This window comes from Delphinus delphis, chromosome 14 (assembly GCF_949987515.2).
Source record: "Delphinus delphis chromosome 14, mDelDel1.2, whole genome shotgun sequence".
Classification (NCBI taxonomy): Eukaryota; Metazoa; Chordata; class Mammalia; order Artiodactyla; family Delphinidae; genus Delphinus; species Delphinus delphis.
This window is the reverse complement of record NC_082696.1, coordinates 51,401,307-51,427,129: the sequence shown is the minus strand read 5'-3', so window position 1 is coordinate 51,427,129 and position 25,823 is coordinate 51,401,307. Positions and strand designations below refer to the sequence as shown.

At 40.1% G+C, this 25,823-nt stretch overlaps 1 protein-coding gene across 2 annotated transcripts in view; it reads right to left on the bottom strand.

Annotated features, from left to right (window-relative positions):
- The window catches only part of PDSS2 (decaprenyl diphosphate synthase subunit 2), a 254,894-nt gene that overhangs the window by 9,657 nt on the left and 219,414 nt on the right, over positions 1–25,823 (bottom strand). For both annotated transcript variants that reach the window (XM_060030148.1, XM_060030146.1), the window contains one exon: positions 18,952–18,984. In XM_060030148.1, the coding sequence (XP_059886131.1) occupies positions 18,952–18,984 (33 nt within the window). The remainder of the gene's footprint in view (positions 1–18,951; positions 18,985–25,823) is intronic.

Here is a 25,823-nt window from a genome sequence, read left to right as displayed (position 1 = left end):
AGGCCAGACACTATAAAACTCTTAGAGGAAAACATAGGCAGCATACTCTATGACATAAATCACAGCAAGATCCTTTTTGACCCACCTCCTAGAGAAAGGGAAATAACACTAAAAATAAACAAATGGGACCTAATGAAACTTAAAAGCTTTTGCACAGCAAAGGAAACCATAAACAAGACGAAAGGACAACTCTCAGAATGGGAGAAAATATTTGCAAATGAAGCAACTGAAAAGGATTCATCTCCAAAATATACAAGCAGCTCATGCAGCTCAATATCAAAGAAACAAACAAAATGGGCAGAAGACCTAAATAGACATTTCTCCAAAGAAGATATACAGATTGCCAACAAACACATGAAAGGATGCTCAACATCACTAATCATTAGAGAAATGCAAATCAAAACCACAATGAGGTATCACCTCACACCAGTCAGAATGGCCATCATCAAAAAAGTATACAAACAATAAATGCTGGAGAGGGTGTGGAGAAAGGGGAACCCTCTTGCACTGTTGGTGGGAATGTAAATTGATACAGCCACTATGGAGAACAGTATGGAGGTTCCTTAAAAAACTAAAAATAGAACTACCATATGACCCAGCAATCCCACTACTGGGCATACACCCTGAGAAAACTATAATTCAAAAAGGTACATGCACCTCAATGTTCACTGCAGCACTATTTACAATAGCCAGGACATGGAAGCAACCTAAGTGTCCATCAGCAGATGAATGGATAAAGAAGATGCAGCACATATATACAATGGAATATTACTCAGCCATAAAAAGAAATGAAATTGAGTTATTTGTAGTGAGGTGGATGGACCTAGAGTCTGTCATACAGAGTGAAGTAAGTCAGAAAGAGAAAAACAAATACCGTATGCTAACACATATATATGGAATCTAAAAAAAATGGTTCTAATGAACCTAGAGGCAGGACAGGAATAAAGATGCAGACGTACAGAATGGACTTGAGGACACGGGGAGGGGGAAGGGTAAGCTTGCATGAAGTGAGAGAGTGGCATGGACATACATACACTACCAAATGTAAAACAGAGAGCTACTGGGAAGCAGCCGCATAGCACAGGGAGATCAGCTCGGTGCTTTGTGACCACCTAGAGGGGTGGGACAGGGAGGGTGGGAGGGAGATGCAAGAGGGAGTGGATATGGGGATATATGTATATGTATAGCTGATTCATTTTGTTATAAAGCAGAAACTAACACACCATTGTAAAGCAATTATACTTCAATAAAGATGTTAAAAAGAAAAAGATAATATACTATTGAAAGAAAAAGGAAATAGAACAAGTGAAGAATGAGTTCAAAGTCGTAAAGACTAAAATAAATTCCATGAAGAGGGGCCTTTAAAGATGAAATGTGCATTCATATAGCCCATTACAAGTTGTCAGGGGGGCCTTGGATGCAGCTACCATCCTGGCTTCTGTTGTCCTTTGCTTTCCAAGACCACCCACCCTCCCATTCCAAACATCATATTATCCTCTAGGACAAATAACTGTGCAGCACCCCACTGAGCCCCTCCCTGCGTCAGCTTTCTCACTCTTTTTTTCTGATGTTCTTGTCCAGCTTTCATCCTCTAACACGTCCCTTCTCTGTCTTCCTCCTCACTCTGGAGACCTAGCTTCTGGTCTAGGGCACCTTCACAGACGCACCCACCCACCCACCTCTGTTCTGCTCTCTCATGCTCAGAACGCACATAACTGTCCTTCCCGGCTACTGAAAGACTGTGAGAGATGTCACAGATGGGAGAGTCAAATGACTAATGCCTTCCAACACAGGACAAAAAAGAAAAAGATGAGGACGAATGTGCATTCTGGAACACAGATCTGGGAGCTTATGAAAATTACGGCAAAATTCCAGAAAAGGTTATTAAATAGACAGTTTGTGAGCTCTCGAGAAAAGGCAGCAGTGATAGCAGCCCCAAGGTAGGTGGGTCACAATGAGCACATTATGACAAAACACTCTCATTTTTCTTTTGATATTAACTTGGCTGTTAGCTTCAGAAATAGTAAAGATAGAGTATATTCAGATTATGGAAACTTAGTCGTGGATAAGACAGAGAAATGGGATCTGTATAAGAGTTTGGCAATATGGATTCAAATACGTAAAATAACTATTCCTAGAAAATGTTTAGTAGTGGATTTATATTGAGCAGAAAAGCGATCTCTAGTGTTGTGCTACAAGACTCAATACTTGGTTCCTTTCCCTTATCACAGGGAATGAAGATGAAGAAGAAATGCATATTAAATTTTAATTTTCAGATGTCATATAGCCAAGAGAGAAAGGCAACACATGGATAGCATCAAAATCTTAATGGTTTTGACATGTTGAGCAATAGACTGATACTAGCCAGAAGAAATGTAACAGGGCAACTGTACAGTTGAGCATTTAGGTTTCAAAAACTAATTGCAAAAGTTTAAACCTCAGTTTGGCAGTGACTCATAAAAAAATGCTGAAAATCTTTGATAACCACATTCTGTATGTAAGCCAACACTATGATGTAGATACTAAAAAAGAAAAAAGCAAACGCAAACTGTGGCAGTATAAACAGATGTACATGTCCAAAAGACAGGCAGGAACAGTCTCACCGCAATCTTTGATGGTCAATCATGTTTAGAAAACTATGTTCAGTCCTGGGTGCCATGTCTCAAGAAGGACACTGACAAGATAGAAAGGGTCCAGTGTTGGGATGAAGAAATATTTGGAAACATGTCATTTAAGGAATGTTTAACCTGGAGGAAAGGATTAAAGGAAGATATTAAACCCATCTTCAAACTTCTAAAGCAATTAAATGGGAGAAGGAGCAGTCTTGTTCTATACGCTTCAGGGAACAGAACAAAGAGCAACAAGATGAAGTTTCTAGGAAGCTTTAATTTCAGTAACAAACAAGAAAGAGTTTTCAAATGACTAGTTTGTCTAACACGAATAGTTTTTTTTTTTTTTGACGAGCTGTTAACTCCCTATTATTTAAAGTCCTCAGCGACTAGATGCCCACATCTGAAAAAGGTATGAATGAAACTCTAAGCTGAAGGGGGAGGTGGCACAAGGCTGCCTCCAAGGTACCATGCAACTTCAACATCCTAGCTAACAGTGCTTCAGCTGAATGGTTTTGCCAGCTTCTGAGTGGCAAGACTTGGTACAAAAGGAAAAGCTACAATTAAAACGTTTCTCTAGGGCTTCCCTGGTGGTGCAGTGGTTGAGAGTCCACCTGCCGATGCAGGGGACACGAGTTCGTGCCCCGGTCCGGGAAGATCCCACATGCCGCGGAGCGGCTGGGCCCGTGAGCCATGGCCGCTGAGCCTGCGCGTCCGGAGCCTGTGCTCCGCAACGGGAGAGGCCACAACAGTGAGAGGCCCGTGTGCCGCAAAAAAAAAAAAAAAAAAAAAAAAAAGTGGAAGGAGGTGGAAATAAGAGAATTTTTAGCTATTATATTTCCTCAATCACACGAATTCACATGCCAACACACAATTAGAATGGTAGTGCTTCACAATATTAAAATAGTAATAATATTAATAATCGCAATAACAACAAAGACAATCCCATATATAGTACTTATATGTGCCTAGCACTGTGGTAATATATTTATATCTATATAATATATATATATATCTGTAAGATATATATAATAGTACCTACCTCATAGGGCTGTTGTGAGGATTGTACATCTATCTATCTAACTACCTATCTATCTATCTATCTTCTGTTCTATATATCCTATGAGGTATGTGTGTATCTGTCAATCTATCTATCTATCTAGGAAAACATTAGAATTTCCTTTGAGAAGAGAACACATACCTATGTTAATAATGTCCTTTGCACAAGGGCAAACTTTTAAAATACACATCACAGATTAAAAGAATAAATCAAGTCAAATACCTTTGGATAAAACCATATTTACAGAGATGACAAAAAACTGAAACCATCATTAGATTAATTATGTACCTCTATTACAATATATACTTTTTTTTCTACCACAAGTAAAAATGCCATACGGTTGTAGAACAAATGTCAATAGGAATTGGAGGTGGAAAATTTCCACATTTTCTGGGAAGAAAAAGCCATAAATATCTCAATTGATTAAGTATACTCTTCTGGACATTTTTTCTTTTTTGTTTTAAACAAAAAGGCACTGAACAAGACTACTGTGTTACAAAACAAAACTAATATATTTGTAGTTTAAAAATTCTTAATAATAAAACCATATTTTTTTTAACTAAAAATCTCAACCAAAGACACTGACTGCAGCAGTGGTATTTGGGGTTTCACACAACAACAGGACACTGCCTCATGTCATTTTCACAATTTTTTAAAAACCAATTTCAGGGTTCATCATACTACATTTAAGTCACTGAATAAAGCATTATTCAGTGCTAATAATAAAGCATTATTCAATGAGTTCAAAATGATAAACATAATTTATCCCATGCTTTAACATTTTTACTGTCCCCTAAAATATCAGAATATTTTTCTTTTGTAAAATAGCCTGCAAAATTACTATAATATAGATTTGTATTGAGCTTTAAGATATTCACTTTTAACAAGTTCTATTTATTGTTTTTTTTTGTTGTTGTTGTTGTTTTTGCGGTATGTGGGCCTCTCACCTTTGGGGCCTCTCCCGTTGCGGAGCACAGGCTCCGGATGCGCAGGCTCAGCAGCCATGGCCCACGGGCCCAGCCGCTCCGCGGCACGCGGGATCCCCCCGTACCGGGGCACGAACCCACATCCTCTGCATCGGCAGGCGGACTCTCAACCACTGCGCCACCAGGGAAGCCCTCTATTTATTGTTTTGCAGAATTAAAATCATTCTGTATAACTGTGTGAGAGCACAGGACACACATGACGTTTGTTACACTGTTCTTCTTTTCCCTGGCCAAGTTCTGGAAGCCCATGGAGATGGGAGGTAAGAGAGGTGGACTCTGGGAAAAACAAAATGCCATGTATTTCCAGACATGATGGTCTTTCAAGCACCTTGGAGCAGAATCCTCCAGATGAAGCCATACAGGAACCTTTTTTTTCTTATAATATGATGAGATGTTCTCCTCCTAAGACTGATTAATCCATTTATGCTATTTCATAATAATATGAAAAATGATCATAGAGAGACAGTGAGCAAACTTTGGTAGGGAAACTCTGGACCTGGACATGTGTGACCTTGGGCAAAGCAACTTCTCTAAGCCCACCTCACCTATAAAATCACAGAGGTAGTATTTATGCCACAGGCAATTATTATGAGGAAAAAATAAGATAATGTATGTGAAATTCCTCTTACATCAATGAAATGCTACCCAAAGGCAAGGTTTGAAGAGTAAGTGAGCACTGGGTTCATTGCAAACCTTACGTGTAACATTTTTAATGATGTACCTGCCTTTAACTATAAACATTCATAGATTATTTTACATAGATTCATGAAGATGTTTTAAATATTTAAACACTGTGATTATTAGTGAATAGGAAACATGCTTGTTTTGAAAAATGAATTTCCAAATCATCTTGACCATTTAAAATTCAGTCTATTCCCCTTAAAAGGAAAAAAGAAAAAAACATAATAAAGACAGGTATCATTTTTCTCGCCCTCTCTTCCACACATGAGTCTGTTAGGCTCGGTCTGGACGGTGTGTGGCCTCCTACTGACAGTGAGATTTCAGAACTGATTTCAAGGCTCAACCTCTCAGCTAAGTACATTTATGAGTCTGTGCTGTGAACTATTATCCACAAAAACCTGAACATAACCAAACAACTCATTTCATACAAATTATCATGTCTGAATATATATGTATATTATATGTATAACTACCTCTAAACAAACACACACATATACAGTTTAATATATATAACTATATATTATATATATATGTAGTTTAGAGATATTTTCATTAAAAACATTTTACTACCATCATCAAAACTGACCTAAATTGTTGACTCTGTGGCTGAGCATTCAGGCAAAGTGATGCTTGCTACTTAAGAAACAGAGGTCAACCTTGTAGCTCACGATATGAGTAGACGTGCCTGATTTCAAAATGTAATTAAATGGAATAAATGTACAATTTAGTTTAATTTTTAAAAGTTAACTTATAAACTTTCATTAACATTTGATAGGTAGGGTATCTGAAGTTAGTAATATGTAATTATATTAAATTGAGGCTTAATTCCATAGGAAAAGCAAGCTTTGCTTCCTGGTTATCATGTCTTCTGAAGGAAAACTTAATGATTTATAAATAATCACTGATTTATCTATAACCTGACTCAAAAAGCTAATTTTTAATTTTAGTACTATATTCCAAAGAAAAACTTAATTCTATACATTGAAATTCAAAAAGCGAAACTGGGACCTTGAAGCTTTTTAGCAAACTCTGTACCAGAAATTCAACAAGCAAAACATATCATAGGTTGTAGATTGCAGCAATGAGCTACTCTTGCCTGTAGCTTTTTTAGGAGTGAATCAATAAATAGTAAGCTCTGCAATCTCATGACAAATGCAATGCTGGTTATTTAATTAAAAAGAACACTGTGGGACAAGAGCATGCATGTCATGTAGGTAAACAGTCCTGGGGGTTATTTGAGGAATACATAAACTATGCCAGAGTGAATTTGGGTTTCTATTATTTTACTTGAGTCCATATCTTATACATTTCTTAAATCCTCCTCATGTCCAGGTTTTTCATCTGCTGATACCTGGGGATCAATTACCTTAAAACTACCATTACCACCGCCAACACCATCCACGTGACCCTAGATTCTTGACATCCTAACATGCATCCTGACACAAGATGAGATCAAAAGTCATTTATGATTTCTATCACTAGAACGTAAATCATATAACTAGAAAACTACGCCAACTGAGAGCAATGACAATGAAACCAATGTATACCTCAGCCATGCCTTCCAGGCAGATTGCATCAGACTGGGGGCAAATGCAGGAATCAATGCATGGGGTGACGCTGTTACTCGGCCATGTAACTGTAATCATATCTGCAGGATTAACACCTCTTCCAGATGTAGGAGGGCTCGACGTTATGGTGCTATGGTATTTGTTAACATAGATTCTTGCTTTCCTCAAGAGAACAGTAATGAGAACTTGTTTTATTTACTTTTTTTGGTCACGCTGCATGGCCTGCAGGATCTTAGTTCCCTGACCAGGGATCGAACCTGTGCCCCCTGCAGTGGAAGTGTGAAGTCCTAACCACTGGACTGCTGGGGAAGTCCTGAGAACTTGTGTTATTTTTACTTATTTATTTATATAAATTTATTTATTCTATTTATTTATTTTTGGCTGCATTGGGTCTTCGTTGCTGTGCGCAGGCTTTCTCTAGTTGCAGCAAGCAGGGGCTACGCTTCGTTGCAGCGTGCAGGCTTCTCATTGCAGTTGCTTCTCTTGTTGCGGAGCACAGGCTCTAGGCACGTGAGCTTCAGTAGTTGTGGTGTGCGGGCTCAGTAGTTGTGCCTCGTGGGCTCTAGACTGCAGGCTCAGTAGTTGTGGCGCACGAGCTTAGTTGCTCCATGGCATGTGGGATCTTCCCGGACCAGGGCTTGAACCCGTGTCCTCTGCGCTGGCAGGCGGATTCTTAACCACTGCGCCACCAGGGAAGCCCTATAATTTTATTTATTAAAAAAAGTTTTTTTTAGGGCTTCCCTGGTGGCGCAGTCGTTGAGAATCTGCCTGCTAATGCAGGGGACACGGGTTCGAGCCCTGGTCTGGGAGGATCCCACATGCCGCGGTGCAAATAGGCCCATGAGCCACAATTACTGAGCCTGCGCGTCTGGAGCCTGTGCTCCGCAACAAGAGAGGTCACGATAGTGACAGGCCCGCGCACCGCGATGAAGAGTGGCCCCCGCTTGTCACAACTAGAGAAAGCCCTCACACAGAAACGAAGACACAACACAGCAAAAATACATAAATAAATTAATAAACTCCTACCCCCAACATCTTCTTTAAAAAAATTTTTTTTTAATTAATTTTTATTGGAGTATAGTTGCTTTATCGAGAACTTGGTTTAAATGGTTATACCTATAAAACTTTCTTGAAAGAGTGAAGAATGCTTACCAGCTTAAAAAAAATCACGATAATCACTGTACTGGTTCAGCAAATAAATGATAAGACAGTCACTTACTAGACAATCGCTATTTTTGAGATCAGAATTATGTTAGATTACAGAGTAATGCATACCATTTTCTGGATTTTTGTAAGACCAGAGCCTGCCTACAAATTCTCTCTTCTTTTTGTAGTATGTCTAAAGCACCTTGGGAAGCAGTATGGTAGTGAAGAGTACAGTGTGGAGTCAGCGGACTCAGGTGGAATCATGACTGTGAGATAGTCAACTGTGAACGCTGTTAGCTTATTCAATCTCTTCTCCATAAAATGAAGGGATTCAGAGACAGAATCTGATAGAACCACTTCATTAAAGTGCTTAGTGTGTGTCTTGAACAGAGTGCACAGTGAAAAACACGCGTACGATGGCATGCATCTGACAGAGATCACAGGACGTCAAAAGGCCTACAACTTTTCCTAACAGGTGCACACAAATCTCGTCAGGACTGAAGATAAAAGGTAGCATAATTTCATTAGATCTAGAACAGGGAGACCTTCCATAGGGGGCACCATTGCACCATGCAGGAATCAATCTTCAGAGGTACATCTCTGGCTTTATTACTATCTGGTGGATAGGTAAGACCTTTCATCAATCCAAAAAGTCAAGGACTTGGGGGAAAGAAAGGATCTACTCACCCGTAATCTTTAGTTAGGAGCACTGTACACATCACCGACCTATGCTACAGGTCCTGTGATCTCTACTGTTATCTCAGTAATTCTGTTTGAAAATTGAGGCGGCACGGCCTCCTTGCTATTTCAGAAAGGTGGTTAAGCACATCCAGGATCAATATTCTGTCTCACGTGTCATTGGGGAGGCTGAGTAGTGCCTGCAGACACTGCTTAGGAAACATGAGGGAATGTCTTCAGATGTACCAAATGAACAAATTACAGCTTTCTGAAAGATGAGACATCTTGACAAAAATCCTTAATTCTGTAAAAAATCAGCCTGTAGGATTAGTGAATGAGTTTGAAAATATCAATCTAAGGTAATGACAAAGACTTCTGACTTACTAAAAACCACATTCAACATCAACACAGAGGTGCCTCCCTTTTCATTCTCTTTTTAGAAAACTCATGCCTCTCCACTGTTTTTTTTATGACAGGGAAAGAGACAGCATTCTCTTCAGCTCTACTTAAAACTGTTCCGTGGACTAAGCAGGCTCGTCTATGGGGACAGAAGGCTCAATCCTCCACATAAAGTCATACAGGCTCTCCCTGTGCATAAGTGGCTCCTGATACCACAAACTGAGAACGATAATTGAATCCAGCCACCCCACCGTGCAAAGTATTTACCCATAGAACCAGCCTAGTGGGCATCTGTAGTTAGCTTTCTAGACTAAGAGTCAAAAGGTTACCCCAATTGAATCTTTGTTTCAACCCAGAGAGTATATGGCATTGAGGAGGTAACCATTTGATTAAAAATATACTTGGGGAGAAATAAGAGGAGCAAAGATGGGGTCAAATATGTCTTATGAATTAAAAGGAATATAGGCACAAACATCTGGCCCATCTTGGGTTATTCATTCATTCATTCAACGGTAGTTCAGCATATATTTATTGGGTACCCAGTATGTGGCAGGAGCTGTGTTAGGCCCTCAGGGTATAACGGTGTGCAAAACCAGACTCGATTCCAGGCTTACAATTAAGAACTGGTCTTCATCAACAATCTAAGTTTGCCGTAGCTTCCTGATAAATATTAGGTATTATGCAGACATGTAATTTTTCAGGTCCCAGTAATTCAGAATGATGAATCTAAGGATGGGAGAGATTGCCCCAATAAATACTATTGTCATAAACTAAATAATGTTTTATATATAAAATTAGAGATTAAAGACCAATAAGCTAGGAATATATGATTTGAAGAAAAATAAAGAAGATTTATAACTGCCTAGAGGACTGAATTTAAAGAGTATCAATAGGGCTTCCCTGGTGGCACAGTGGTTAAGAATACACCTGCCAATGCAGGGGACACGGGTTCGAGCGCTGGTCGGGGAATATCGCACGTGCCGCGGAGCAACTAAGCCCGTGTGCCACAACTACTGAGTCCGTGTGCCACAACTACTGAAGCCCACGTGCCTAGAGCCCGTGCTCCGCAACGACAGAAGCCACCACAATGAGAAGCCTGCACACCGCACCGAAGAGTAGCCCCCGCTCACCGCAACTAGAGAAAGCCGCGCACAGCAAACAAAGAACCAAAGCAGACAAAAAATAAAATAAAATAAAAAATAAAGAGTATCAATAGTGCTTGGGTGAACAACTTAGAGGGTGGCAATATTTTATGATGTCACAAAGAGGCTTAACATTTTTATCATTTAATAATTTTATTCATGGTCCACAAGGGACTAGAGATTATGATCATTAAATCTGTTGATGCCATTGAGGTGTGTGGGATTGTTAACACCTCAGAGAACAAGAATCTAATTTTAAAATAACATTAAGATATTAGTGGAATAGATCATCAGGGCAAGATGGTAGTCACTGGGGACAAATGCAAAATAATACACTCAGAGACTTAAGGAGGAAAAGAACTAGCTTGATAATGGGGAATGAATGAATGAATGTCCAGAGGGTGACTGTTTTGCAAAAAGACTTGAGGGCTCATAATAAGGCACAACTCTTGGCTCAAGATACTGACTATTGCATGTGGAATTAGAATTTATTTTTTATTTTATTTATTTTTAATTAATTAATTTTATTTGGCTGCGTTAGGTCTTTGTTGCTGTGCACGGGCTTTCTCTAGTTGCGGTGAGTGGGGGCTACTCTTCGTTGTGGTGTGTGGGCTTCTTCCTGCGGTGGCTTCTCTTGTTGTGGAGCACGGGCTCTAGGCGTGCGGGCTTCAGTAGTTGTGGCTTGTGTGCTCTAGAGCACAGGCTCAGTAGTTGTGGCACACGGGCTCAGTTGCTCCACGGCATGTGGGATCTTCCCAGGCCAGGGCTCGAACCCGTGTCCCTTGCATTGGCAGGTGGATTCTTTACCACTGTGCCACCAGGGAAGTCCTAGAATTTATTTTTGATTAAAAGTTTCACATGGTACAAAAGCTTCTTTGCTTTATTACAGACAGAAATTGATCAATGATTATTTTTCCATCATTGACAACTGTAGTTTGAAGGAGATTTGTAATCAAAGCAGTGGTTGCAAAAACTGGCTTTAGTAAATTAATTGTTTTGAAAAAAAGATTAAACAAAACCTATTCATTATTGCTGAAAAAAAAGGAAACCCAAAACAAAAAATACCCCACTTTTCTGAAATGTGATTGCCAAAAGAAAAACAACTGGTTTTATCTGATTTTTAAGGAAACAAGGAGCGGAGGATTTAAAACTTTCAGATGGCTGTTCTGGCAGTGTCTTCCAGCACCCACCCCTCTGCTGTGGGTAGGTCATCAGATCAGCGCCTGCAATGCGGGCTCGGTGTACGACGTTTCTGTCTTCCTCAACTGTTCCCCAGCACTTCAACCACAACTTCAGCCCTCACACAAAAATTCAGTGTAAAAAAAATCACATTTCCGAAAACAGACTTATGGTTACCAACGGGGAAGGGGTGGAGATAAATTAGGAGTTTGAGATGAACATGTATACACAACTACATATAAAATAGATAACCAACAAGGACCTGTTGTACAGCACAGGGAACTATACTCAATATTTTGTAATAACGTATAAGGGAAAAGAATCTGAAAAAGAATATATATACATATATTCAATTAAATATATATAACTGAATCACTGTGCTGTACACCTGAAACTAACACAACATTGTAAATAAACTATACTTCAATCAAAAAAATTTTTTAAAAACCCCACATTTTCCAATGGTGTATTCCTTCTATCGCCATAGAAGCAAGCAATTCTTTAGGAGCCTAGAATTAAATGCTGGTTATGTCACTAAAAACACGAGTTCAGGCAAGTTATTTTTCAATTCTCAGTAGCTCAGGTTGTAATCTGGAAAAATTCCAGTTCAAATCAGAGTCTACACTTTTAAAACTGATACCTTTCAGGAAAAAACCCTGCTCAGATGTATTACCTTAATACCCTTATTTACATTTTTACATGTTGTCATTCAGTCTTTATCAAGCATATAAAATTTTATATAGCTGCATCCATACCATAATGGTATTTGGATTTTTTTCCTTTAAATTGTTTTATAAACATCTCATCTAATTGGACCACAAGTCTTTAATGAAAAACGATGGGAGAGGGGAATGTCAATGCTTCTACATAGTCTCCATAATTATCACTAAAACAGAAATCCTAAGTGTTAAGACAGCTTCAAGAGGTTAGAAGAAATGAGAGACTTAGTGCATACAGTGATGCTGTTTGGAATATTTTACCAAAGGAGCTAATGCGAAGTCCCAGGGTAGGAGAAGGAGCATCTGCCCAAGAAAGGGGTACAGGGAAGAGAAAACACAGCAACATCTGGTCTCTAAATGTGCCAATGTGAAAAATTCTCAGAGCCAGTTAGCTAGGGTTATGGGAAAGAACAAGCAGGAAAAAATTGTCTGCCAAAAAAAAAGTGTCTGGCTTTGTCAGTAAACAAAGGACAGTAATACAGAAAATTTCCTATACTATACTCAAGGTTCAAAAAAGAATTTTGGATTCAATAGGTAGCAAAATGGCTGAAGCAATCTATGGATAATAAATGAGAAGAAATGGCTAAAGGGCAAGCCTTGGAAAGGAAAGACTCTTTTTCTTCTTAAAGGGAAATGATGATATGTGATCATGCAAATGCAAATGTCTGTGGACAGCACAGTTTGCTGCTGGGAAGGGAATTTTAATGCGTACCCTATGCAAATGCGTTTTATAATAAAACAAAATGTGCAGGGCCTTCCGAGGGCAGGGAGGAAAGAGGAGGGCAGGGGCTGTAGACGCTGTGCCTGAGAGGCAGGGGAATGCGCTACTCTGGGACCTTGAACAAATTCCAGGAGAGGGGGCATGGCAAAAACCCACTCCTTTCAAAAAACCTCTCTCACGTTTGACTGAGAACTGGATGCCTGATAAATCAACACCTGCAAAATCTTTCTTTACCAAGGGCTTAACCTTGAGCAATTCTCTGTGCTTCGAGTGAACCTCAGTAAGAGGACATGAAAAACAAGTCTCTTTTCTGTACTGAGTCGTGGGGAAAATTATATGAACTACACAGTCAAGACTGGAGATGGATACAAAGAAAGCTCCTGCAAACCATTTAGAGTCTTTGTGTCAAAGTCAGCATGACTGTCAAAGCCCATGTAAGGCCCAGTCCTAGGCACTTGGGGAAGAATGAGCAGGAGGCCGCCCCACATGGCTGAGAGTCTGGTTTTGACCAAGTGATATTTATTCATATTTGCATACCTGAAGCAATTATTAACAGGAAATTGAGAAAAAGTCTGTATCTCTGTGATGGAGATATTTAAGCCAGCCTTTTTGAAAGTGTTAAAAAATTAAAATTGTAGAAAGCCAAACCATAGGTGCCGTGTTTTGCCTGAAGTGGTAAAAATACCATCTGCCTCAGTCTCTGAGCAGCATGCTTCTTTCAAGTAGCAGTAGGCTAAACTACCGGCATACGCTCAGCCCCAGCTGGGGAAAATACACAGCCGTTTGTAGATGTTTTTCTAAGTAAGAGTAGTCAACATGCTCGTTTTCCTTCAGACATACATATTAGTTACCATAGCAAACCAAGAGTGAATGTGGCCTGAGAAACTTCTCCACTGGTCTTGACACACGCCCATGAATTTCTACAATTCAACAGGTGGCACTCTTCCCTGTAACACTGAACTTAATCTGCTTGGGGCCAGAAACCTAGGGAACATGGACTAGTTCCCTATTCCATGAGAGATACACACTCAGGGCTGCAGACCAATCACTGTAATGAAGATCCCCATTGCATCGCGCATATGAGCAAAACTGTCGGCACCAGTTTTTGGGTCACAATTCGCTTCTGGTAATTACATTCTGTCCAATAAAACTTCTGCAGTTTTAACTAGGTAAGTAAGATACTTCTTGTTTTTTTCATTTTAGAAGCTGGGTAGAATTGCCTTACAGTTCAACAGCTTCCAGTCCTGCCCAGCCCTGGGTGGATGAGCTTCAGGGGTAGGTAGAGTGCTCCTGTGCTGGTGTTAACCACCTTCCCGAGGCGGGAGAGACTTGATGAATGAAGAGTTGCTGAGTGCTTTGATGTCTTTAGATGATAAAGGCAGTGCAGCAGTGTAAAGCGTTCACATCCAGGCTTCATCGCCACAGGAACTCAATTAAGAAGTAATTCAATTTCTTTTCTGAGTGTTTGAGGACAGACCACTGTTTTGCTGAATGCGACAGGCACTCTCGAGATCTAGCTGAGACTGATTTTGATCGTCACTTCTGCCCTCTCCCCTGCTTCCTTGCCATTCTGAGACTGACAAAATTGGAGAGCTGGTATACAAAGCCATAGAGCACATGGTCAAAATAATTTTCTATGGTTCTTAAAATCTGATTTTTCAGATAAAATTTGGCTTTTGAGAAAACACTCACCACTTGGAAATAAAGAAATCTCCAGCAATAAGTAAATTTCATGACACTCTCCAGAAATGGCCATTGAGTTTTTCAAATGTAGTTTTACAGAGGGACATCCCTGGTGGTCCAGTGGGTAAGATTCCACGCTCCCAATGCAGGGGGCCCGGGTTCAATCCCTGGTCGGGGAACTAGATCCCACATGCAAGCTGCAACTAAGAGTTCACATGTCGCAACTAAAGATCCCACATGCTGCAACTAAAGATCCCACAAGCCGCAACAAAGATCCTGCGTGCTCGCAACTAAGACCTGGCGCAGCCAAAAATTAAAAAAAAAAAAAAAAAGTAGTTTTACAGATAAACCCACCAGGGGAGTCCTAAGCTGCCTAGCATGATGCCTGCATCAGTCAGCATGAGCACCAGGACCATATCATGGACCCATGATATGCTACATAAGAGACAATACTGTGCGCTGGACCCTGCAGACGTCTCCCCGACACTTGTAGGGATGGATATAATTGTTTTTACCCACGGTACTTGGATTTGGGTCTATGTATGGATGATAGGTCTGGGTTAATCGCCTAGATCCCTTAAATATCAGCACAGCACCACATACCCTAGCAGGGTGGGTTTCTGTTTATTGGCATGAGAAATATTCTCACTGGGCACTTGGGAAGGCAACCTTAGGGCTACTGAACATTGGGATGGACTGTGTTATATAGTCAATATACTCTTTAAATGGCTAATTTGAGTCTACAAACCCCAATTCCAGACCTCTTAGCGTCCTGCACTTCTCCTAGCATCGCACCAATGCAGCACTCATCCATACGCATTTGTCACCCCTATATGTAAGCTTGTGCTGGGTACAGACGATGCAACCATGGACAAGGCCATTGAAGGCCCTGCCTTCAGGGCTCTTACATTTTAGTGGAAGAAGACAGAAAAAACAAGCAACTAAATAAAAATGATAATTTTAGATTATGATACATGTTAAAGAGAGAAAAAACAGAGAAAAGGTGGACTTTCAACAGGAAGGTCTGAGTCAGTCCTGGTTGTGGCAGTAGTCAGCCCCAGCGCAGCACCTCGCCCACATTAAATATCAGATCCACAGTGCTTGGGCGTATGAAGCGGACGAAGGAATGAATCTGGACCGCAGTAGTACACAAGATAAGAATGTCCCCTCTCCCCCAAAAAAGAACGTCTCCTCTCAAATTTGGGCCTAAAGAGTAGAACAGCACTATTCTAAACTGCTCCTTTTATACTAAGGAAACTGAGGGAAGACCTAAAAGGTTAAGTGGCTGATAACAGATTTTGCAGTGAGTTGGTAACAGAGCCATTGCTCGGTTCAGGGTGTTCTACCTGTGCCCCATATTCTTTTCTTTTCTTCCAGTCTCTTCCACTATCAGGTGCTTCTGCAATAAGAAATCCTAAAGGAGTTCTCTGAGTCATAAATAAGCATCAATGATAAATAATCACTCTATTGCCAAATCATGATGTCATTTCCCTTACTTTTTCATTTATAAGTTATTTCCTTTACTATCCCAGTGAAATCCCAGCATTTATCTCCAAGCTAGTTTATTACAACCTTCCCAAGCAATCTTCTTATCCCTGCTGATACCTGCAACTTGTGTCAAAAGCTTTCCTTTCCTCTTTGACTGAAATAAAAAACCCTATACCAGAATATCTCCTGTAACTAACTTCATGGGTCTTCTATTTTCTTATGGCCTCACTCACTCACTCACCATTTACCAAGTGCCAAGCACTGTGTTGGGCACCAAGCATACAAATAAGATACTGTCTCTGGGGGGCTTCCCTGGTGGCGCAGTGGTTGGGAGTCCGCTTGCCGATGCAGGGGACGCAGGTTCGTGCCCTGGTCCGGGAGGATCCCGCGTGCCGCGGAGCGGCTGGGTCCGTGAGCCATGGCCGCTGAGCCTGCACGTCCGGAGCCTGTGCTCCGCAACGGGAGAGGCCACAGCAGTGAGAGGCCCGTGTACCGCAAAAAAAAAAAAAAAAAAGATACTGTCTCTGCCCTCAAAGAGCTCACAGTCTATGATCTGTCTCATAAATGGTCATTATAAAATAACAGAGTTAAGTGCAATGACTGAGAGATGCACAGTGTGTTAGAGAATGGGGCACCTCATCCAGCCTAGGGAACCAGGAAGGACTTCCTCTTGGAGAAGATCCTACATTAAGCCTTACAGAAGAGGCAGGGGTAGCCAGATTAAGGGAGACACTGCTGCATTCCAAGCAGAGGGGACAGCATGGGTCAAGGCACGGAGAATAGAAACAGTATGTTTTATGTAATTTGGTGCCGCTGGAGCACAGGGTAGGAGGGGACAAAGCTGGAGAGTCCCTCCAGGGGATGAGACCACAGTGCTTTATATGCCACTCCAGCAAGCTCTGAATTTGCCTTATAGACAACATGGAGCCAAGGAAGGTTTTAAGCTGGAATGTGACACTACCAGATTTGTGGTTTAGATAGACATTCTGGCTGGCGATGGATCTGTGGGGACAAAAGAGAGGCATAGAGACCAGTCAGTAGGCTTCCTAGTGGTTCAGATGAGGAGACTCAACATGAACAATGAAAGAGAGATCAAGAGGAGGGGCTGGATTCAAGAAAATGTAGGATATAAAACTGATGTGACTTGGTCATGGAACATAGGGGTGAGGGGGTAAGAGCATTTGAGAGTGACTTCTAAGTTTCTCACACGGTTGACTGGTGGGATGACAGTGCCAACATCAGGAGACAGAATGAGTAACAAGGACCAGAGATAAAACACTAAGACTGGACCCTAATGTCAACGATGGACTTTGGGTTATAAAGATGCATTAATGCAGGTTCACTGATTGTAGCAAAGGTACCACTCTGCAGCAGGATGTTGGTAGTGGGGAAGGCTGTGCCTGTGTGGGGTCAGGGGGTAATGGAAACTCTCTATACTTTTTTGCTCAATTTTGTTGTGAACTTAAAACTGCCCTGAAAAATAAAAGTCTATTAAAAAATAAAAAGGGTCCAGAGATGTTGGGAAGATGCTGAGTTCAGTTTAAGACACTTTGAGCCTGTGGGAGACCATTTTGGTATCAGGCTCAAGTAGACATCTAAGATACAGTGACAGATATAGAAGTCCTCAGTTTAGAGGTGCTCCTATTAATCTAATTTTTCTTGAAGAATGCAAAAGTTTGTGAGATAGAGAAAAGGAGGACCTGCATTTCAGGCAAGGAAAAGGCACGCAGCCAGGGGTGTGCACTCCGGGGCTGTCAGGAGAGCACAAGGTTCTGGATCAGCCCTGGAGAGATCACTGAGGGTTTTGGTTGTCCCACTGCAAGCAGAGCCCTTACAGGTCCCACTTCTCCCTCCTTGTCTTTGGCGTGCAGGTGTGCTCACTCTCTGGCTATTCTTGACTGTTGTGAAAACCAGATGGTTAGCATGTTCCTTTAGCCAAGCAGCTGTATGCATCCCATACACTTGCTAAAATATTCCGTTTGTTCCTCAGGAGAAAACAGAATGTGACCCAAGTGTGTTCATAGGCTTGCACCGGTGCACTGAAATCTGAAATCCCACAGCATTTTTTTTTTTTTTTTTTTTTTTTTTTTGTGCTACGCGGGCCTCACTGTTATGGCCTCTCCCGTTGCAGAGCACAGGCTCTGGAAGCGCAGGCTCAGCGGCCATGGCTCACGGGCCCAGCCGCTCCGCGGCATGTGGGATCTTCCCAGACCGGGGCACGAACCCGTGTCCCCTGCATCGGCAGGCGGACTCTCAACCACTGCGCCACCAGGGAAGCCCCACAGACAATTCTGTGTGTCAGAATTATCTGTGGAGTCTTTTTTCAAACCCTTCCATCCTGCCCCCGCCTTGCTCTGCCCACCAGTGGATTTTGACGTTGGTGGAAGAGGGTATTATGCTGTGTTAACCCAGGCATGTATGTTTTCAAAAGCCCCACAGGTGATAAGAAAAATACTGCCTTTAGAAATCCAAATCTGCCCTGAATGGTGCTTCCCAGGTATTAGCTGATGATGCTAAAAGTTGTTTTCCATAGTCCAAAGGCTCTTTCCAGCAATGGTTGGTGCTTACCCAGTTTTTCTTCACAACACTTACCACCATTTGCCGTTATATTATGCATCCATTTAGTTGTTTATTAGTTACCCATCTCCCCCACTAGCTTGTAAATGTCATGAAAGAAAGAGTTGATCTGGTTCACTCTTGTATTTCCAACACCTAACAGTGTCTGGAATGACGCAGGCATTCAGTAAATAAGCTTATCATTAAATGAATCCTATTTTACCTGCTAATCAGCTTTGAATGTGATGACTCTCTTTTGACCTTTCAAATATAAACAAAAACCAAGCGTCAAACTGAAGTGTATAAAACTGTGTATAAGGTACAAAATCTACCTACCTTAGCATAGTCTAATCTTCCCTTCCGTTGAGCCTAAAACAGAAAAAAGGGGGAAATTAATTAGTTCTTTAAAAATCATTTAGTATTTCTATAACTTTTGCTTCTCAAAGAATGCCAACTCTCTCCCCCCTCACCTCTCCCCTTCTCTGTCTCTATATATGTATATAGTGAAATATATATATATATATGTATGTGTATACATATAAATAAAACTCTCAAACATATTGAAGAGTTGTAAGAACAGTACCACAAGCACACATATACACTCTAGGTTTGACAGTGGCAGACACCATGACCTCTCACCCCTTCGTGCTTCAGCACACAACTCATAAGCATAGGACATCTCATACATGATCACTTTCAAATTAAAAAAACTAACAATAATGCCATATCATCTGACATACAACCCATGTTCAAATTTCTCCTGCTGTCCCAAGAATATATTTTATTTTAGCTTTTTTTCTCAAACTAGAATTAATCAAGATTCACACATTGCACTTGGTTTTTATGTCTGTTTCGCCTTTTAAATCTAGACTAGCCCCTCCCCGTTTTTTAAGAAATGAAAATAAAAATCATTAACTTTTAAAATAATTGACTTTTTGAGGAGACCAGGGCAGCTGTTGTATAAAATTTCTCTTTCTGGATTTGTTACATTATTTCTTCATTGTGTCATTTAACTTGTCCCTGTGTGCTTACAAACTGGAAGTTGGGTCTGAAGAAGCTTGCTTAGGTTTAGGTTAAACATTTTTGGCAAGAATATTTTACATGGAATATTATATACTTCATATTGCATCAATGTGGAAGGCACCAAATGTCAGGCTGTCCTACTCTTAATAATGCTATAAATCTGATCACTTGGTTAAAGTGGTGACTATCAGATGGTTCCACTGTAATGACATATTTCCTTCTCTACAATTAGTAATCTATGGGGTCAAGTTTTCCACTTGCTTTGGCATAGTTTTTAATATGTTGTATCATGCCAAAAGACACTCACCTCCATCCCACTGTCACCAGGGATGAGGAGAGGGAAGAAAGCTGGAGGTAGGAGACATCCTGTATGAGGTCAAATTTTATTTTAAATTATTTTTAGTTATTAAAGAACAACTTAAAATGAAAACATATACTCAAAAGTGTATGTATCAAATCTGAACATAATAGAGACAACCAATGTGTTAGTATTTGCTGGTAGGTAAGCTCATTTTTTGTGGACTTCAGAACAAACTTCTCCTGACACCTCTGCACAGAGCAAGAGCCCTTCAACTTATGAACAGGTTAGGTCTTGAGACCATTTTGTTCCTGAGTCCAAAATGACACTATACAGATAATAAATGTGGGTAGATTACTTTCATGAGAGAAAATGAGATCTTTATAACATTAATCCTGACTCTTCTCGCTTCTTTATAATCTTTTAAAAATTTATCCAAAAGATGCCTGCATTTTGTTTTTCTTATTTTCATAAAAAGCAACTTCTAATAAGACACTGCTCATGTACAGCTGTTGGCACTATCACAAACGACTCAGTTAAAACTGTGACTTGTACACTTTCAATGAACCAAAAGGCCTCTGCAACCAATATACTATAAAAAAGAATTCGTGGTTCAATCTGCTCTTCAAAGATGTTTTGGGGATCTAGGAGTTTCAGTGAACTAAGAAGGGTTTGAATTAGTCCTGAGATGCAATATACCAACAGGAATGAGAATCGGTTCTTGCAGGTATTTTAAAACCAGGCTCATTCTTCTCTCTGCTCAGAGATTTCATATTTACTTGTTTGTTTGTCTATGGACATCTTTTCCCAAGATAAAACAGTTTTGTCTACACTGAAATCTCTCTCCCCGCACTATAACTTCTGCAGGAGCAGTGTGGGGCCCCTGAGCACGTCTGCATAGTGCACTCATGACCTAGCTACTCACTTTCATATTGTACAAGTATGAATTGGCCTTGATCTCATGAATAATCCATGGCTTGTGACCAAAATTTCAGCAGCAGCATTTCACAATATGCTTAGTCTTTAAGTTCTCAAACTCTCAGCTGTCTCTCGAATTCATTTTAGGTTAAGGGATATCTGACATGGAGGCTGATCCTGTGGTCACCAGTTTTCCACCTTTTCAATTGTTCATCCTTTCCCTGTCTCTTGCTGATCAGCATGGGCTGCTCAGGCACAGTACTTTTCCAATGATGCACACAAACTAGGACCCCTGTGGAATGATTCCTACTGTCAAACAACTCATTCCTGAAACACATCTGCCATGTCCTCACTACTTTCAGTCTTGTTTCTGTTCTAACCACCTCCTCTTCATTCTTGCACTTTCAACATCCTCACCTTACAGTGTTTAACACAAACGACATGGTAGAAGTGTTGAAAGTGGTATCTGTTGAAAGTTAGAAAGTTGAGTACCTTTCATATCTTGAGGTTGCAGTGTAAAGTGCCGAGAAACTATAATTTACAATGATGTAGGTGGACTTTTCCTTTTGGATGTATTGAGCCGTTTCCCCAATTGTCTCAGAAAAAAAAAAAATCAGTTTTTTCAGGTAGTAACAGTAACTATAATGCTGTTTACAGATAAAGACATCTGGAGTAGTCTCATCACATACCTTGTTTATAAACTAATCATCTTAGAGAATTCTATTATTTTGAAGTACTTGTGCTTAATCAATTACAAGCTATTTTCCTTTTATAAAAAATCAAAGTATAGTTGATTTACAATATTATTTTAGTTTCAGGTGTACAATATAGTGATTCAATATTTTTACAGAATCACAAGCTATTTTCAAACCTTCTCACTTTATTTATGTATTTATTTATTTTTCTCACTTTATTTTGTATTACTAGCTTGGCCACCCCCTTTCACCCAGTGGAGATATACTTTGCTGGGGATGACGGCAAAGAAACGCCATGTATGTAAATCCCTATTTGTTCAACATCAGCTCTCACAGGCCCAGCCGCTCCGCAGCATGGGGGATCTTCCCGGAACCAGGGCAAGAACCCGCGTCCCCTGTATCGGCAGGCGGACTCTCAACCACTGCGCCACCAGGGAAGCCCAGCTCTTAAACGTTTTGAAAGCTGAGACTAGAAGCCTACATAAAATGACAGCACGATTACCACGGCCATTACCACCCGAACAGGCTGTAACTGCTGATATGCTGCTCACCTGAATGTCCTTTTTATTTTATCACAACAAACATTCCAGTCCTGTGAAACCATTTCACCCTTGACTGCTTTAGCTTGTACAGAAAAGTATCATTTATTTTATAAAACAAAATACTATAAATATTTAGATCTTTATAGGTATATATTTCCAGCTGCTATGTGAGTTAGTATCTATATATGCCAGAGGCAAGCCTGAAAGTACACACTGATATAAAAATTTTTTCACAAAAAGCTTTTAGAGTTTACAAAATAAAGCAAATTAGAAACAAATGTAAATGATTTAATCCCCTACGTAAGTAATATTTCTCATTGAACATTACCAAATTCTATTTCTTTTTGTAAAAAAGTTGATTTGGGAGGGGCTATAGTTTCTGTTTCATCTGATGGTGCTCATTCACTCAGTAATTGTCCATCGTGCACCTACTATGTGTTAGGTATTGCTCAGGCACTGGAGACACAGCCAGGAACGGAACAAGTAAAAATCTTCCTCTGGGGGTTGCATAGTCTTGTTTTCACAAACAATCTCCCTCTAGAACTTAAGCTCCATGAGAGTATGGACATTTTCTCTCCTGATCATAACAGTATTCCATGTCTAGATCAGTGCTTGTAGATAGTAGATGGTCAATATCTGGTGAATGAATGAATAAATGGATAAATGCTTTTTCTTAATAAGTGTTGGTTATGTACCATTTATTCAGGAAACTTACAAAGCAAAGTTCCTATTACTCTCTCCTAGTTCTAAGAAAGCTGGGTGTTTAGATTCAGTCAGTATGCAGTTGATGTGGAGCCACTACCTGGTGCCTTACAGATAATTTTTACTCGTATTGAACAGTACCATATTTTGACTTTATTACTCAACTTCTATTTAGAAGTAGACTGAAGAAGGGAATCTATAGAAAATAAATTCTAAGAATTCATGAAACTCAAACAACAAAAGGATAGAACAAAAGAATCATCTATCAGCCTTCTCACAGATACAGCGGTTTAGAGTAATTGAGTGCCTCAACCTTGGTATCAGTGTATTGAAGAGAAAAGAGCCTGACTGGAGGTCAGGAGACCTCAGATTTCAAATGTACTCCCCCAAGCCTCAGGTGGTAAGTAGGCCCTGCTACGGAGGGAAACAGGTAGCCTAAGCTCTTAACTATGACCACTTTAAGAGGCACTGTGACCTCCTAGGAAATGGATATGCCGGGAGCCAGAAAATATGGTTTCTAGCCCATAATAGGTTAATACCTCAAGTAATTTTAAATTTTTACGTGGGTCTTCATTTTCTTATCTGTAAAGTAAGAGTACTGGGTCAGAAAAGGCATCCCCAAATGCTGGGCTGGCTGTATCAGAATCACCTGGGTAGCCTATTAAAAATGCAGATCCTTAATACTCTAGCCCTGAATTCTGAGTCATCTGAGGATCAGTGGTGTGGACTATGTCTAACATCCTTTTCAATTTATGCTCTGTATGCATCAGTGTTTATTTCAAAGAGAACAACTATATAAGCTCCGTAAGTCTCAAGGAGAATGGAGTGCTGTAACTTTACCCTCTTTTTCTGACATCTACCACTTACCATGTATATTTCTAGCAGAGCAAGATATTAAAATAACTTCCTCACTGGGGCCCAAAATAGGCTGATATAAAATAAATGCAGACTGTATTTCAATAGCTGGCAGTCCTGAACCTCTTCCTGCCACACTGTTCGTCTCCAGAAACCACTGTAAATTCTGCCACACACGGCGATTCCCTGAGGGCTTCATTACTTGGGTCTTTAAAAGGGATTCACTCATCTTTTGCCTCCTGTAGGTGTGCTCCTTGTCAATCCAGGTCATGAGAAAAGAAAGTAATTTTTCCCAGTCTTTAGCAGTTCACAGAGAATGTGTGGTTTGAACCTTGTTTTATCTTAAAAAATGTGAAAATAGACAAGCTAGTGTGCCAGTGCTCATGACATTGAAGGCCTCCTCTGACAGCTACAGTGAGCGCTGTAAAACAATATTCTACACCAAAGCAAACAAAGCCAGTGCTCTGATTGAGAGGATGCACAGAGGGATTAATTCCAAAGGTTTATATACCAGTCTCTGCAGACCAAAGGCAGATAGATTCTCTGTTGGTAAGTAATGGATGTACAATGTGGTCTTTTACTTTAAGAAACAAATGCTTTTTTATAAGTCAGGTAACAAAGAAGGATTGGATGACATAAATGAACTGCTTCCAATTTCTAACTACTGCTATCTGGACTTGAAAACTGGATATGGAAAAACCTTTTTCTAAAAGCAGAAAACTAATATTCCACAGCAGGGAGTGCAGAAATTGCTAGAGACTGATCATCTCTTCTTATCATGTTATTCTTCCCCAATGCTACCAGCTATATTTTAGAATAACAACTTAAAAAATAAGATTCTCTTCTTCAGCCTTCAAGAAAAACTATCTTTCTTTCCAATTTTTTAGTTGAAAGAACATAATGAACACCCATTTGCCCTCCAACTAGATTAATTAGTTGCTAATATTTTGTCATCTTTGCTTTCTCTCTAGATGATCATTTGCTGACTATATGAGAGTAAATTATAAACATAATGATATCTCATCCCTAAATATGTCAGCATCTATCTCCTAAGAACAATGGTGTTCTCCTACATAACTACAAACCCATGACCACATCCAACAAGTTTAACGTTTACTATAGTATTTAAGATAATGTCCGTATTCAAAATTTCTGGTCCAACCAGTAGCGTCCTTTAGAGCTATGTTTATCCCAATCCAAGATCAAATTAAAAATCACACATTCCCTTTGGATGTCACGGCTTTTTAATCTCTTCTATTCTACAACATTCTCCACACCACCACCTTTTCTTTTATAATATGGCATTTTTTAAAAGAATCCATGTCAGTTGCCCCGCAGAATGTCCCTTCTCCTGGACTTGTCTAATTGTTTTCACATGATTAGATTCAGGTTAAAATATTTTTGAAAAGACTCCTACATAGATGATGCTGAACACTTCTCCATTACATCAGGAGTCATACAATATCAGTTGTCTCGTTACTGGTGAGACTAAGTTTGTTCACTTCCTCCCTTTGTCTTCAATAAGTAATCTGTAGGGTGCTTTGAGTCCCTGTGAATATTCAGTTCCCTACTAACCATTCATCTAATTGTTTTAACCAATTATTCACTAATGATTCTTGTTTGAGTAAAATATCATATTGGTGGCTACAAAAATAATGATATTAAAAAAATAATGATATTTTAAAGGTCTGCCTTGGTACTGGAAGAAATATCATCAATTTCTTTAGAGAAAACATGTCTTACTGAAAACAAACTCTCCTTGCATTTGCATTGGTATTAAGAGGTGGAGTTTAGTATATATATGTGAGATTTGTTGGTGGACAGAGGAACGGAGAAAGGACACATCCCAAAATTGTTTGGGTATAGTGTATGAGGATTTTAAAAGGTCACAAATCAGATATCTACTAGATCTGCTAGCCCCCAAGTTGAAGCAGCCAGCTAGCTAAGTTTGGTTTGGGAGGAGAAGCAATCCTTGCTGGGCTCTCCAGTTACGGAGCTGGAAAGGTGTCAGAATATAAAGGAACACGGCAAGCCTTTTCTTTGCTATCTTGACCATTCTTACCTACTAATAAGAGAGCGCAGAAGGCATCTGCAAAGAAGTGAACACCCTTCAGAACTTGGGTACCTGATTTTACCATCTCCTTCACCAGGGAAAGCTAATTTTTGGAGGCAAAT